Here is a 16453-nt window from a genome sequence, read left to right as displayed (position 1 = left end):
CCACTTCCTCTCAGCTACCGGAAAAGAAAGTGGGTCCCGCGGAGAGTTCTGGGAGAGGTAGTCTCCAGACCGTCACGGGGACCAGAGGCGGGCAGAGCGACCTGCCCATGGTTACGCAGCTGCTTAGCATCCGAGCCTCAATCTGAAGTCGGGTCTGTCCGACTTCGGGCCAGCGTCGGAGCCACACTCCGAAGGAGATTCCATTCAGAGAGAGGCGCGAAGCGGCGCGGGTGGAACCGCGTAAGTCCTGGCCCGCGGGGGGAGTTTCGGGCAGGGCGGCGGGGCCAAGGGCGGCGGCGTGGGCCAAGGGCGGGGGCCTGGGCAAAGGCGCAGAGGCGGGAGCCGACGGGGAGGCGAGCGCGGGCCGAGCGCGAGGGCACGGGCCGGGCGGGCGAGGCGGTGCCGCCCTCGGCAGATCCTGGGGTGGGGCACCCAGGCGGTGGCGGGTAGTAGCGGGGCCTTGGAAGAAGCTGGGGAATAGGAGCAGAGATGGGCAGCCCCGGGAGGGGCTGGGGGCTCCGCCCTCGCTTCCATTCCTCTAGCTTCCCCTGGTTGGCTCGCGTGGCTCGGTTTACCTGTTGGCTCTATAGCTCGCGCCTTTCGGTTTATCTGTTGCGCATCTCGCTTTACCTGCTCTCTCTAGTGGCTCGCGCATTTCGGTTTATCTGTTGCGCCTCTGGATTTATCTGTTGCGCATCTGGATTTATCTGTTGCGCCTCTGGATTTATCTGTTGCGCATCTGGATTTATCTGCTGCGCATCTGGATTTATCTGCTGCGCATCTGGGTTTAGCTGCTCTCTCTCTAGCTCGCACGTCTCCGCTTACCGCTCGCTTTATAGCTCGCACTCTTTACAGCCGAGATTTACAGCTCGGGCATCTCCGTTACCTGCTCGCTTTATGGCTCGGAGTCTGCGTTTATCTGTTCCCTTTATAGCTCGCGCATCTCCGATTACCTGGTTCCCCCCCCCCCCCCCCCCCCCCCCATTATCATGTTAGAATTACCGTTAAATCCGGAGAGCCTAGAATGTTCTCCCCCCTCCTCCGGCTCCCCAGTGTCCCTGTATGGGAAGCTTATTGATCGGGACGTCGGTTGCCCCCCCTTCCCCCCTTCCCCCCCTTTTCCCTCCCTCGGCTCTTTGCACAGTTCTTGGAAGGGAAGCACTTAATAAATATGGCGGACGGACTGCGTGGAAGGCCTGGGGACTGAATCCTCCCGCTTCATCTGCCTCTCGATTCCTGAATCTTTGGCAAGGACGGCGAGGGGCTGATGAAACCCGATTCTTGGCCCCGCCTCCGAGCCACGGTGGGCACCCTGCCCCCTCCGAACCGGACCCGCGCTAGTCTAAATAGCCTGAGTCTAACGTTATTGGCGTTATTCGTATTATTCCGGGCATGGTTGCCAAGCAACTGAGAAGGGAGGACCAGTTCAGTTCGCAGCAGTCCTTCGGGAAGCCTGTTGCTGGGGCCGGCTGGAAGGAGGCTCGTGGTGACGTAGTGGGATTGGAGGGCGGCGGAGAACCCGCGTCCCAGCCCAGGAACCGCGGCCCTGCCTGTGGCCCCTGTGGCGGGAGGCCCGGGGGAGCCTGGGAACCTCACGGGTGTGAATGCAGAAAAGAATTGCGAAAGAAGCCATTTTAGTGAACTACAAGATCGGACACGTGAAAAACCGAGGTCAGGGGCTCCTGGTTATGAACCGAGATCAGGGGTTCCCAGTTACGAACTGAGGTCAGAGGTTCCCGGTTATGAACCGAGGTCAGGGGCTCACGGTTACAGCCTGAGGTCAGGGGCTCCTGGTTACGAACTGAGGTCAGAGGCTCCTGGTTATGAACCGAGATCAGGGGCTCCTGGTTATGAACCGAGATCAGGGGTTCCCGGTTACGAACTGAGGTCAGAGGTTCCCGGTTATGAACCGAGGTCAGAGGCTCACGGTTACAGCCTGAGGTCAGGGGCTCCTGGTTACGAACTGAGGTCAGAGGCTCCTGGTTATGAACCGAGATCAGGGGCTCCTGGTTATGAACCGAGATCAGGGGTTCCCGGTTACGAACTGAGGTCAGAGGTTCCCGGTTATGAACCGAGGTCAGAGGCTCACGGTTACAGCCTGAGGTCAGGGGCTCCTGGTTATGAGCAGAGGTCAGGGGCTCCTGATTATGAATCGAGATCAGGGGTTCCCAGTTACGAACTGAGGTCAGGGGCTCCTGGTTATGAAACCAAGCCCACTTCGGATAGGTGGCTTTGAACGCCTTCCCACCTGTCCACAGTCAGGGAGAGGCCTGAGGTCCGAGGAGGTGGAACAGGTCCTTCCTCCCCCCCTTCCGCAGGAGCCCTTCCCGCTGGGCTGCTCGGGGAGGGTCCTCTGCTTCTCCCTCACTGTTTCCCATTAGGTTTTTTTGCCCGTGGGTCTCCCCCATGAGACTCCTTGAGAGCAGGGCCTGGTTTTAGTAGATGCTGGGGATTTGATTTGGGAAGAGACAAGGGGAGAGACAGAGACACAGACACAGACGAGAGATGGGGGGGGGGGAGGAGTGATGAAAACAGATCTTTGGGGGGAAATGGTGTCACCTTTGGGAGTATCTGCCCCCCCCAAGATTCCCCCCAAAGGTCTCAGTTTCCATCAGGAGGAAGGAAAAAGAAAGAGAAGAAGGAAAGAGCGGGAAAGGGAAGGGGAGCTGGCAGAGACAGGCAGACAGAAACTGAGCCAGAGGGTCTCAGGGGCTCCCAGATTGAGGGGAGGGAGTGCAGTTAAGGCTGACCCCAGCCTGGCCTAGTGCAGGTTCGGAAACCTCTATTTATTTAATGCCTCCTCTCCCCTCCCCCAGCTCTCTCTGCCCCACACTGGCATCCTCCACCCCATCTTCCCTTCCCCCACCCCTTTTCGCCTCCCCCCCTCCCCTCTCCCCCTTCTCTTCCTCCACAGCTCCTACTTCCCCTCCCCCTTCCTCTACCTCCCCACTCCCATCTTCCCTCCTCTGCCCCTCTCCTGCCTCCCTCCCCTCATCGATCCCTTCCTTTCCTTTTTCCCCCACCACCCCTCCCCTGCCCCCTCCCTCAGCGCGGCCCAGCCACCGAACAGCTTTCCCTTTCACCCCTCATCCCCACCTCGGTCTTGTCCCTGCATTTCGCCAACTCTTGAACCCCAAACAACACAACAGAAATGAACAAATGCCACCACGTTTTTCTTTCCTTCTCCGCTCATCTCCAGAAAACCAAACAGGTCACTGCACAAACTCTAACACTAAACCTTGCTCCCCATTTAACACCTCTCACCCACCCTCTCCACACATTTCATTCAGATAATCAACATATTAAGCCCCTTACAAGAACAAAACATAAAAAGCAGAAAATGCTGGAAGGAGGGAATCTCTGGGTGGGTGGGGCCCTTTTTGGCCCTAGGATGAAGAAATGGGATTAGGGACAACCACCACCGGGACACTTCTTAGTCTTCTCCTGCCCCCCCCTCCTGGCTCCTCTCTCACCCTTTTAACTTCAAATCAAGCCCGGGGCGGGTTTCCCACCTTTATTTAGCACCCCCCCTTCCCGGACCACCTAGCACGAAAACCCCGGCCCTTTTCTCTTGAAAAAAAACCCCCTCCAAAAATCTACAAAGGCGGGAACCCCCCCCCAGTCTAAGGAGGAGAAAGACAATTCGGGTAAAGGGAAAGGAAAGAATTCATCTCAAGCCCAGACTAAAACTCCTGAAGGAACACACTAGACCCTGCTGCAGCAAGGTCAAACCATCTAAAGTGGGAAACCATGTGGGGTAGGGAAAGCCTCCCCCTTCACACCTCCAGCTTCTGCTTTGGGGATAGCCAGGGATGGCGCCTCCAGAGAAATAGGGAAGGGAGGGCAAGTGTGGACGCCCTGGTGTGAAGGATGGGCCGTGGAGATCCAGCTCTGAGCCTGGGGGACAAGGACTCTGTCTTGGGAGAACCCGGGACTGTGATCTGGGGAAGCAGATTGGGAAGGCCAGACTGGAGCTTGGGCCAGGAGTGCTGCTCGTGGGGAAGAGTGGAGCAGCTCCAGCTGGGGGCTGGCTGGGAGAGCCCGGTGGAGGCTGGGAGACCTCCCAAGTACGCACCGTCCTTCCGCTTTCCCATCGCTACCCCTTGTCCTCTCCAGCCCATCTGGACTCCTACTTTTTAAAGAACACGCCCATTTCTGGCCTCCATGCATTTGCACATTCTGTGCCTGAAATACCTGCCCTCTTCCTGTCTGCCTTTCTGCCTCCTTCAAGCCTTAGCCCAGGTGCTCCCTGGGCTCCTGCCCTGCCTCCCCTGTCCCAGGACATACATTCTGAGCTTTCTAACCTCCAGAGGCCCCACTAGGCCCTAAGTCTGCTGGGATTTGGGTGGGGGGTCGGTGGAAGGAGTTTCTCCAGCCTCCAGCCCCTTCAGGGCTCCTTTTTTCTCCCTAGCTCTGCCGCCCGAGGCTGCCATCCTTCTCCAAAGGCTGTGCGGTGCCCAGGCAAGAATGGCCCCTGTGCCCCTGACCTTCGGGGCTCTCCAGGTGAGTAGGAACTTTGCCATTCTGTGTCCTCAGAAGATGGACACCTCTCTGTCCTTTATCTTACAATCTGAGAGATGGGCTCCCTCCCAGAATCCTGGGCTTGATCTGGGGGGAGCCACAGAAATCATCGGGCCCCCTTCCTCCACTTGACAGAAAGGGAAACTGAGACCCCTTGCTGCAGGTTCCCCGCCCCCACCCCAGCTGGAGAGCCTCCAGTCTGAGCCCCTTGTTTTTCAGAAGAAGAGGCTGGGCTGGGCTGGATAATGGGTTAAGGGAGCCTGGGAGGGTGCAGCCCTACGGAAGGGACTAGGGCTCGCTTCAGTCTGCATGGTTCTGCTGCTCTGGTCTGAGCACTTGGGAAGAAATGGCCCAGGATTCTGAGGGTGACCCAGCGGAAATCCCAGCTGGCTGATCACGGACAGGGAGGACCCTTGTGCTGCTTGTGGGAAATTAGCCATTAGAACCCTCTGCCTGAGGTTCTGAGCTATAACTAGGTGCCATATACATCAGGGGGATGAGCAGTGAAGGGCAGGAACCTGAATGAATGAATGACTGGCTTTGACATGAATGAATGACTGGGCTATAATATGAATGAATGACTTTGCCATGATGAATGACAAGAAGGAATGACTGGGCTGTAACATGAATGAATGAATGACTGCCTTTGACATGAATGAATGACTGGGCTTTAATATGAATGAATGACTGGGCTTTAACATGAATGAATGACTGGGCTTTAATATGAATGAATGACTGGGCTTTAACATGAATGAATGAGTGGGCTTTGACATGAATGAATGACTAGTATTTGGCATGAATGAATGACTTGGCTTTGATGTGAATGAATGACTTGGCTTTGGCAAGAAGGAATGACTGGGCTATAATGTGAATGAATGACTAGCTGTGATGTGAATGAATGAATAAATGACTGGCTTTGACATGAATGAATGACTAGTATTTGACATGAATGAATGACTGAGCTTTAACATGAATGAATGAGTGGACTTTGACATGAATGAATGACTAGTATTTAGCACGAATGAATGACTTGGCTTTGATGTGAATGAATGACTTGGCTTTGACAAGAAGGAATGACTGGGCTATAACATGAATGAATGACTGGCCTTGATGTGAATGAATGACTGGGCTATAATGTGAATGAATGACTGACTGTAACGTGAATGAATGATGGACTTTGACATGAATGAATGACGGGCTTTGACATGAATGAATGACGGGCTTGGGCCAGGATTGCCCCATTCTGGGCACAGTTGGTCTCCGCCACTCCTTTGATGTTGTAGGAGTCAGTGACATTCAGGGATGTGGCCGTGGACTTCACCCAGGAGGAGTGGGGATGTCTGGACCCTTCTGAGAAGGAGCTCTACAGGGACGTGATGCTGGAGAACTATGGGCACCTGGTCCATCTGGGTAAGAACAGCTTTCCTGGGTGGGTCAGCACGTAGCTGTCGGATGGACGTGGTCCCTCCTGGACGTGTCCCGGACGTGGGGCTGTTAGTGTTCGGAGAGCAGATAGATCTGAGAACGCCAGTCCTCCTATAGGAAGGGAACAGGGTCCTTTTGTCGCCCCTTCCTCTATGGAAGCCTTTTCAGGAATCCCCCAGCAGGCTCCATGCCAGGGAGTGAACTCCCAAAGGCATAACGCCGATTTCTCCCTTTTAAGGAGCTTACATTTTATGGGAGAAGCTGAAGAGTGGCACCTGACTGTGTCAGCTCTGAGGTTGTCTCTCCCCCATTCTCTTCTCAGAGGTCTAAGATCAGCCCCTACATTTCAAGTGCTGGTACCCTAAGATCTGAAAGATGCCCACCCTCTCTCACTGCAATGAGCCACGTCTGGCTAATGGATTTTTTGGTCAAGGACGCGCTCTCCCATGATTGCTAAGCCCAGAATACAGAGCTTTGAGAAGTTCTTTGCCCGCTGGTCCGTGGACCTGCCCAGCTCCCATTCTCCCCCTAAAAAGCTGAGATTGAGAGCTGAACACACTCGGTCCCCGTCTCATTGATCTTTCTTGTGAGCAGGGCTTGCCGTTTCCAAGCCAGATGTCATCTGTCATTTGGAGAGAGGGGACCCTCCTTGGAAGCCAGTGACTAAAGTGCCAAAGTCCAGCTCTTCAGGTGAGTGAGTGGCCATCCAGCTGCAGCCTTTGGGGCTGATCTTTACCGTCGGGGTGACTCGAGTTTGGATTCTGACCCTTAATGGCTGTGATCCTGGCCAGATCACCGACTCTCTCAGTTTCCTCATCTGTCAGATGGTGGATAGTGACTTAATTGAAGGTCAGATGGTGGATAGTGACTTAATTGAAGGACAACCATGAGGATCTGAGGAGATCATATTTTAAAAGAGCTTCACAAGTGCTAAAGCACTAGGAGTTATCATTTTTATTATCTTCAAGTAGATGAGACATTGCAAACGGTAGCTCAGCCTTTCATCCGGGGGTTACTCTTTTAAACTGTGGTACATGAGGCTGTCCTCGAGGCTTCCCAAGTCTGAGGAGGAGCCCTAAACACACCATTTTTCTGACCTGTCAGCCTTCAATACGAACCCATTTATCATCACATCACTGTTGTAATAATATCATAAGATGAAAGGCTGGATCTCAGCTAAGCTTCTTGACCTGATTTTAGATGTCCCTCTGGGGTTTGTGGGTAGAAATCAGAGGGTCTGTGATCTTGGGAAAAGAACCAGAAAACTACCTAGATATTCACTGAACCTAACTGACATTGAGCATTTCCTTCATCTATAGATAATGACTAATAATAATTGGTAAAAAACATGCTCTGCACTTCTTGATACCGTGAGAGGGGTCCCAGACACACAAAAACGTGGAGAATCCCAAGTCTTAAGTGTTTCTTTCTGAGCAGGTTTTTCCATTAACTGAATCCCAATCTATTCCACTCTTCTCTCTCTGTTTTTCTTTTAAGCAGTACCCCAAAGTCTGTCATCACTCCTGTTTTCTGATATGCTGTATGGCACGATCACCTACCCCTCCATCCCTACTTATTTGCATTCCCTCCCTTAAAATCATTGCCCTGTTCATTTATATTAAAGGCCTTTTGTTTTGTTTCATGTCCCCTAACAGTTGGCTGGACTCTGAGGAGTTTTCCTTGCCCATCTCTCTCAGATTCTCATGATTGGTGACCTCCTTAGAATCTGTGCATACTCAATGCCCACATCACCAACCTCCTGGGCCATTTATCTGTCCATTGATTCATTTATTATTTCTTTAAATTAATTTTTCAATGAAATGATCAATAATAATAAATTATAAATAAGTATAATTATAAAAATAGAAAAAATAAATTATTAAAAATATTTTTTCCTCCTATTTACCTTTCATTAAGAGGAAAAAAAAAGGAAAACTTTTTTTTTTTGAGAAATATGCATAGTAGTACAATGGATAGAGCACTGGCCCTTGAGTCAAGAAGGACCTGAGTTAAAAACCTGGCCTCAGGTGACTTGGTGACTCTAGGCAATCACTTAATGCTAGTCACTTCTGGGGGAAAAAAAAGAAAAGAAAAAGAAATATTCAGAGTAAAGGAAACTATAGTGTGTCCCCAAATCTGCACCTTCTGTATGGACTCCACATTCATCCCTTTCTGTCTGGAGGAAGGCGGCTGACTCCCACCAAGGGCCCTCTGGAAGTGTGCAATCGCCCAAGTTCCTGGGTGTTTACAGTGTTGTTGTCATATTGTGGGCCTGGTTGTTCTGGTTCTTCTCCCTTCCCTTTGCAGTAGGAAGCACACATCTTTCAGGATTCTCCAAAACGATTCTCTTCATGTCTCCCATTGTAGCTGTTCTGTTATAGTCTCGGATCATAATTTGCTCAGTTTCCAGTTTTTTACTGCTACAAAAATAGTTACTGTATATATTTTTGTCCATATGGGCCCCTTCCCATTTCTTTAATCTTGTGGTGGTGCTGAATATCTACCTATGTGTATTGGGTACATGTACGTGTATATATGTGCATGTATAGATCTGTGTTGACGTGTGTAACGTGTAGCATACACACATGTATAATATATATATCGTTATAAAAGTGAGATACATAGGTAAATAGGTGGCTTAATGAGGAAGACCTAACATCAAATCCAACCTTAGATACTTTCTAGTTGTGTCTTGTTGGTCTCTGGGCCTTGGTTTCCACAACTGTCAAATAGAGATAACAATAACTCCCAGGGCTGTCAGGATCAAATGAGATACTGTACTAGTTAGTTTAGTCAGTGAATAAGCATTTATTAAGGACCTACAGTATACCAGGCACTATCCTGAATGCTGGGGATACAGAAAGAGGCAAAAGATTATCCTCACAACCTAATGGAAGAGAGAACAAGTAAATAAATATATCCAAAAAACCCATATTCAGGGAAAATGGCCAGAGCTGAGAGATGAAGTGTATCGCTGGGGCAAGAGGTGTACACGGTAATTTGGGAAAATTATTTCCAAATTGCTTTCCAGAAAAATGGACCAATTTATAGATCATCCAAGGCTGACTTAATATGGCACCTTTTTTTTTTTTTCATTTCCCTCTAGATTCTTGGTCCTTTGGCTTTTCAGATAAATTTCCTTATTATCCTTTCTAGCTCTGTAAAGTAATCCTTTGGTGTTTTGGGGGGAGCTGGTACTGAATACATAAATGTAGCCAGGGTCATAACTTTTACAATACAGGCTCCAGCTATTTATGAGCAGTCAGAATTGTTCAGGGCTGTATTTGCTAAGAACGTGGCATATATCGGACATTTCGAGCCAGCTTTCTCTCAAGAATCTCAGTCTTAACATGACCTGAACAGAAATTATCCATCCCCCAAATGTGAGTTTTTCTCAGAATTCTCTTCCTGTTAATGGGACCACCACCCTTCTAGTCCCTTATATATCCCATCCTTCTTGCCATTGTGAGGATGAATGTGAAAGAGTTCTGAAAATAAGTGATTCTGATATTACTTGCATTTTGATGATAATATTCATGGAGACACAAGTTAGGTATAAGTAAAAAGTGGATGAGGGGAATATCAGTATTTCAGATTTATTTCCAGATAGGGAGATTATCTGGGAAAAACAAAACCTAACAACACAAAACCAAGGCACCATTTGAAAAAGAGATATTTTCTCTAGAGACATTTTCTTGAATCTTACAGGGGGTCGTCTGCGGGTCTCCAGCTTGAGAGAAGCCCAGGAAGGTGATGCCAGTTTGGGCAGACTCCAGAACAATGAGGGGGAACATTCTCGGTAAGAGCAATCTCACCCAAAGGAAAACTTGTGCTATATTGAGAAGCCATGAGTCTAGTAAATATGGAAAAAGCTTGAATCTAGACTTAATCTTTTCTCTGTGTTGCAGGAAGAGTTTATAGGAAAAAGTCTTCATAAATGTGACACAGAGAAGCTCATTTTCAGACCAAAATAACTCTAATGGAAATCTACTCAAAGAAATTATTCTCTAATAATGCATGTGGAAAGTTCTTTGGTTCTGGATTTGACTTTATTAAATATCATGAAATGTATTTTGTAGAAAAATCAGAAGAATATCATGAATATAGGAAAGTCTTTAAGCGTAGCCCATCTGTGAATTCCTATGGGACAACAGGTCCTGGAGAGAAGTCCCATGAACACTGGAAGGTTATCTTTAGGCCTATATAACTTATCAGGAATTTATTAATAGATTCTTACTAAAGAGAAAGTTGACAAACATAATAAATGTAGTGAGATTGACAATTACCCCCTATCCCCTTCTTCTCATCACAGGAATCATACTAAGAAGAAATCTAAATCTTCTAAATGTGGGAAGGGCTCCAAGAGAAGCACAGAAACTACAGAGAGTCAAAAAACTGATACTGGAGAGAAATCCCTTGGTTGTGATGTAGATGGAAAGAACTCCTTGGAGGCAGCTCTTACTCCAAGTGAGAAAGTACCTTTGAGGGAGAAACCTTCTGAATGTGAGGAAGCTTCTGATGGGAAGACAACCCCTAACCAATCTCAGACAGCTGATACTGGAGAGAATGTTCATGAATGTACTGAATGTGGGAAGACTTTCCATAACAAAAAAGCCCTTACTCGACATGAGAAAATTCATCCTATAGAAAACCCTTATGAATGTGGTGAATGTAGTAAGGTTTTCCATAAAGAGACAGCCCTTAAACAACATCAGCTAAGTCATACTAAAGAGAAATCTTATGAATGTAATGAATGTGGGAAGATCTTCCGTAGGAGAGGAGTCTTCAATAGACATATGAAAATTCACACTGGGGAGAGACCTTTTGAATGCAATGAATGTAACAAGGCCTTCCACAGGAAGACAACTCTTATTCTCCATCAGAGAACTCACACTGGTGAGAAACCTTTTGAATGTAGCGAATGTAACAAGACCTTTAACTGCAAACCAGAGCTTACCCGACATCAGAGAATTCATACCGGAGAGAAACCATATGAGTGTCCTGAATGTGGGAAGAGCTTTGCACGTAATTCATATCTTACTCAACATGCCAGAATTCATACCGGCAAGAAACCTTATAAGTGCAATGAATGTGAGAAGGCCTTCAGCAGGAGATCAGAGTTTATTCAACATCAGCGAATTCATACTGGAGAGAAGCCCCACGAATGTCACGAGTGTGGGAAGGCCTTCTATAGGAAGAGAGAACTTACTCAACATCAGAGGATTCATACTGGAGAAAAACCCTATGAATGTAGTGAATGTGGGAAGGCCTTTCACTGGAAAAGAGTCCTTACCCAGCATCAGAAGATTCATACTGGAGAGAAACCTTTTGAATGTAATAAATGTGGGAAGGCTTTCCCCTTTAATTCCTATCTCAATGAACATATGAGAATTCATACCGGCGAGAAACCTTATGAGTGTTATGAATGTGGGAAGTCCTTTTGCTGGAGACAAGTGCTGAATCAGCATGTCAGGATTCACTCTGGAAAAAGTTACAAATGCAATGAATGTGGGAAGGCTTTCCACAAGAATACAACCCTTATTAAGCACCAAAGAATGCACACCGAACAGAAACCTTGTAAATGTGATTAATGGATACGGGAAGGCCCTTTGCTCCAAATCGATATTTACTCAGCACCAAAGTTCACACTAAAGACAGATCTTGTGAGTGACATGAATTTCGTGGAAGACTTTTTATTTCAGGAATTGGTCGACAGAGAATTCATACTGAAGAGAGATCTTAAGCGTGTCATGAATGTTGGGACATCTTTAGACAGAGATGATCCTTGATTGAGCATCAGAGAATTCATCCCATATAAGGAAACTTAGAGAGTATTTTTTGGACCATATGACTACAAATCGGGCACTATATGGTTTTTGTGTTCACGATCTCTCAAACCCCTCTCCAAAATAGCGATTTTATGACAGAAATTTCCTCCATCTTCATGAACTTACTTTACCGGGAATTCCTTCGAAGTTTTATAAGTGTTTTGAGTTTAGGAAGACTTTCTGCCAGAATAAGAACTTCTATTGTAAATTAGGAAACTCATTCTGAAAAGACAGTTTACGAGTTGATTGCTATTAGGTCTTTTGCTAAAGCATTTCAGTTGAACTCCAAAAGTATTTTTTGACTGTCTATTGTGTGTCAGGTAAGTGGTGCACTAAAGAGAGCATTGGGCCTGAGATATTGTGTGACCATGGGCAAGTCACTGAACCCTGATTGCCTCAATTTCCTCATCTATAAAATGAACTGGAGAAGAAAATGGCAAACCACTCCAGTATCTTTGTCAAGAAAATCTCAAATTAAGTCAAAGAGTTGGACACAATTGAAACAAGTAGTGTGTCCTGTAATCGGGCATAAAGACAAAATTGCCCTGCCCTGAAGAATCTTAAATACTCCTGGGGAAAGTAACTTATTCTATGCCAATTGAATTATGAATCTTGTCAACATATAACCCATGAAGACTGGCCTTCCATCGGGGAACACGATCCAGAAAATCCATACTGGGCAGACAACTTATGATACAAGAAAAAATTTCCTGCCCATTCACAGGATTTCATGAAAAATCAGAGTATTTCATGTTGTTTCCTATATTGGGCCAGAGGCCCCATGAATACAATGTATATGGAAGGACTGAGTTGGATCAGAAACCTTTACTATGAATTATAAAAAGACTATAGAGAGATCTCTATGAATAGATATACTAAAAGTAGGCAGCAGTCCTATTTTTCTGTTTTGTGTAACGTGGATTAAAGTTTTGGACACAAAAAGAATTGATCTAGTCATGTGGGAAGATTGTTTTCTGTCAGGAACTTTTGTAACATTACTAGCTTTGTATATTTAATGAGAAATCTGGAGTTTCTGTCACTAAAACACTACTTTGTAAGTAGCATTTCCTTCATTCCTTCCCTTCCTTCCCTTTCCTTCTTTATCTTTCTTCTCTCCCCCTTTCTTCCTTTCTCCTTCCTTCCTTTCACTTTCTTTCTTTCCTTCTCTTTCTTTTCTTCATTCCCTTATTTCCTATCTTCTTTCTTCCCTTTCCTCCCTCCCTTCCTTTCTTTCCCTTCCTTTCCCTTTCTTTCCTTCCTTCCCATTCTTCCTCTTTCTCCCTCCCTCCTTCCTTATTTCCTTCTTCCCTTCCTTCTTCCTTCCTGCCTTCCCTCTCCCTCTCTTCTCCTCCTCCATCCATATATGTAATTATCTCTAATATTCAGCAAACAGTAATCTTTGGAAACTTTGTTATATATTTCTTGTTTCTGTATCTGCAAAACCTTGTCTTTGTGGTCTGGGCTTTTTGTCAATAGATGTGAGATTGTATAAAAGCACACAGTCCTGACTGTTGAGACAGCTAGTTTTGAGGATGAGATTTGGCTCTGGGCTCTAATGTTTTTAACTCCTGGCCTTTATATTTGAATCCAAAATGAGGATACAGGAAATATGAATGTAAAAGAAGCAGGCAGGTCCTGTGACTAGACAAGTATGGGAAGAGTTGTTGGAGAAAGAGTAGTTCCTTAGTCCTAGGAACAGGATTACGTCTGAGCCTGAGTATTCTTCCCAGATCCCTGTAGGAAGCTGATAATCCTCCAAGAGTCTTCCGTTGCCCTTCCATCAGTCTCTCCTACCTGTGAACCATGAGAAGGCATAGTGACTGGGCCAGTGTCTTCTCCAGCTTGAGGCAGAAATGGCAGCTAAAGCATGGCCATGGACTTAGTTGAGCCTGAGCTGGTGTCCTTGCCCGCCAGTTTTTTTCTTTCTTTCCTGAGTATTGGTGACAGAGCAACCATTTGAAGGTGAAGGTGTCCAGGCTTTCCAGTTTGAGAGGTGAGGGGATCTTAGGTCCTTTATCTAGCATGAAGGAGGAGGCAGGGATCAACAGTTGGTGGGCAAACCCAGGCCATGCCCTGGATTGCCAAATGACACGAAATTATCCTTGGGATTTTTAAACGATATTTTAAAGTGTCGTGGACTCCTTTAGCCATCTGATTCAGCCTGGGGACCTTTTCTCAAAAAATTTTAAAATGTACAAAATGAAAGAGAAAGGATCATTATAGGGAATATAGTAGTCTCCTGGGCATGCTAGGTAATGTAAAGACTCAAAGCCCATTTGACTGTCAAGCCAATTCTCCCTTCCTTCCTCACACTAGCATGAATCAGTACTGACCCATCCCGAGGGAATGTTTCTTGGTCCCTTCCCTCATTGCCTGGCCCTGCTAGCCTCCGGTGAGTTTTCTCAGAACTTCACCAAGCTTTACTGGTTGGGGAGCCCCAGCAAGGCGCCCCGTTTCTTCTGGGGTGGGACAATGGGCCCACTCCCATCTTAATCCCTGCATGCCTTTTGTTTTCTGTCTCTAAATAGAGGCAGCCTGCTTTACTATCTTGTGAACTCCATGTGGAGAGCAATCTGGAACTGCCCAAAGAGCTACAGAATTGTGCAAACCCTCTCAGCCAGCAGTGCCATGACTGGGTCTGTATCCCGAGGAAATCATAAAGGAGGGAAAAGGACCCACGTGTGCAAAAATGTTTGTAGAAGCTCTTTTTATAGTAGCAAAGAATTGGAAAAATGGGTAGATACCCATCAATTGGGGAATGGCTGAACAAGTTGTGATATATGGAGGTAATGGAATATTATTATTCTGTAAGAAATGATGAAGAAGCTGATTGAAATAATCAAACCCAGAAATAAGTTGTATATTGTGCAATGTTCAACTATGAGAGACTGGGTTCTTAGTGATTCAGTGATCCAAGGCAATCCCGACAAACTTTGGACAGAAAATGCCTTCTGCATCCAGAGAGAGAGATATGGAGTAAATCAACACATGTTATGTCCATTTCTTTTTTCTGTTTTTTTTTTCCTCCTGATTTTTGTTCTGATCTTTCTCTCAACACGATTCATAAAGAAATGTGTATTTTAAAAGTTAATATACATGTACAACCAGAAAAAATAAAAATAATTTAAAAAAGGAAATGAGGTTAGCAAAATACTTTTTGAAACAAAACCTCTAGTTAACTCCTAGAGTGAATTGTTTGGACAATGCAGATTGAGGTGATTTCATTTCATGATACCCATTGACTGGTTTTATAAACTGCTTCAATTGTCTTATGTTTAGAACTCAACCTTCTGGGAGAGTATGTATAACATAGGCTTTGGAGTTCCTAACATGGAGTCGCCCTGCTTCTGGGAAAAGACATCTTGAGTTCCCTTAACAAGAAGTAGAAACAGAAGCAGAAGAGTAGCCTCCTTTTATTATTAGATTGTATTAGCTAGAACAGATTGAGAATGGAAAACTAGCAGAAAGGAACTATCTTGTTCTTTTTCCTCAGATGCAGAAAGTAGGTACTGTGAACTGAGTGTGATGGGGAAGGGCTTCCTCGGAGCCCTGACTAATAGCTGAATTTGTTTGTCTTGCTAGTCCCTCTCAGCTTTAGGCCCTGAGGGTGGGGAGAATGCCCACCAAACTCAAAATTGAGCCCTGAGACTGGGCCAACATTGGGTATTCTTGTAAGATAATTGCATGAAATAGCTCATATTTCATCCCTGGACAGTTTTTCAAATACTGCAAAAGCGATGTTCTAAATGCTTCTCATATCTAGTTAGTGATTGGACTAAAGCTTTAATGGACCTGAACTGCTTTCAAAGAATTCCTTCTTCACGTGAGTAGGTCCATTTTCAGATGCTTCTGTTTTTCTTTGTCTCCCAATTTTTTTTATAATGACCAGTTTATTATAATTTATAATGGGAGTTGCTGGTTTAACAAGGTTTCTTAATCTGAATTTTACAGACCCAAAGGGGTTCATGGATAGAATTCAGTCTGTGAACTTAGATGGAAAAAAAAATCTTGTTACTCAATCTCTATGAAAAATTCAGTGTTTCCTTCAAAAAAATTAAAACAATGCTTTTGTCTGTATGACTCTGCCAAAGATTGTTTAGAACACAAAGAAGGGCTAAATGGTTATTTCAGACTAAGAATGCCCAGCAATTGAGTTCTAAGCTATTCCACTGTTTTCCTTCTGTTTTGATTATTTAAAGTACAGACATTTGTCTTTTTTCCTTCTCTCCCTCTGCATGCCCCCTCCTCCATCCATAGTGGTCTTTCGGAAATCATTCCCTTCATCATTTCTCATAGCACAATAGTCCTCTACCACTGTCATTTACTGTAACTTGTTCAGTCATTCTACAATTGATAGGTATTCCTACAGTTTTCTATTCTTTGCCGTCACAAATATAGCTGTTATAAATAGTTTTGTACATATGGAGCCCTTTGATCTCTTTGGGGTACATACTTAGTGGAAGTATTGCTGAGTCAAAGGTTTGTAATATAGTTTGTACCATACAGCTTTGCAGTATAGTTTGAGATCTGATATTGTTAAACTCCTTTACTTTCCTTTTTTTTCCCATTGGTTCTCTTCATATGCTTCCTATTTTGTTCAAAGATTTTTATCATTTATTCTAACTCTATAAAGTGATTTTTTGGTAGTTTGAATTAATTTAAGCTGTATTGTAACTTTT

The 16453-nt window shown here is 45.7% G+C and overlaps 1 protein-coding gene across 2 annotated transcripts; it reads left to right on the top strand.

Annotated features, from left to right (window-relative positions):
* Positions 1-11: 11 nt before the first annotated feature.
* On the top strand, positions 12-12908 carry LOC100913596 (zinc finger protein OZF-like). Of its 2 annotated transcripts, XM_031963374.1 has the most exons (6): positions 12-240; positions 4412-4503; positions 5805-5931; positions 6541-6636; positions 9655-9745; positions 10259-12908. In XM_031963374.1, the coding sequence occupies exons 2-6, from the start codon at positions 4468-4470 to the stop codon at positions 11535-11537; spliced, it is 1629 nt and encodes a 542-aa protein (XP_031819234.1). In that variant the 5' UTR covers positions 12-240; positions 4412-4467; the 3' UTR covers positions 11538-12908. The 2 variants fall into 2 exon arrangements, with proteins under 2 accessions (XP_031819234.1, XP_031819235.1); XM_031963375.1 differs by lacking the exon at positions 12-240 and having other exon boundaries at positions 4485-4503; positions 5753-5931.
* Positions 12909-16453: the final 3545 nt, after the last annotated feature.

The sequence above is a fragment of the Sarcophilus harrisii genome, chromosome 3 (genome assembly GCF_902635505.1).
Source record: "Sarcophilus harrisii chromosome 3, mSarHar1.11, whole genome shotgun sequence".
Taxonomy (NCBI): Eukaryota; Metazoa; Chordata; class Mammalia; order Dasyuromorphia; family Dasyuridae; genus Sarcophilus; species Sarcophilus harrisii.
This window is presented reverse-complemented; position numbering and strand designations above follow the sequence as displayed.

Coding starts and splice junctions, on each gene's coding strand:
- LOC100913596 (XM_031963374.1), top strand. CDS start 4,468: ATGGCCCCTGTGCCCCTGACCTTCGGGGCTCTCCAG. Junction 5,932..6,540: donor TGGGCACCTGGTCCATCTGG/GTAAGAACAGCT, acceptor TCTTGTGAGCAG/GGCTTGCCGTTTCCAAGCCA. Junction 9,746..10,258: donor AATGAGGGGGAACATTCTCG/GTAAGAGCAATC, acceptor TTCTCATCACAG/GAATCATACTAAGAAGAAAT.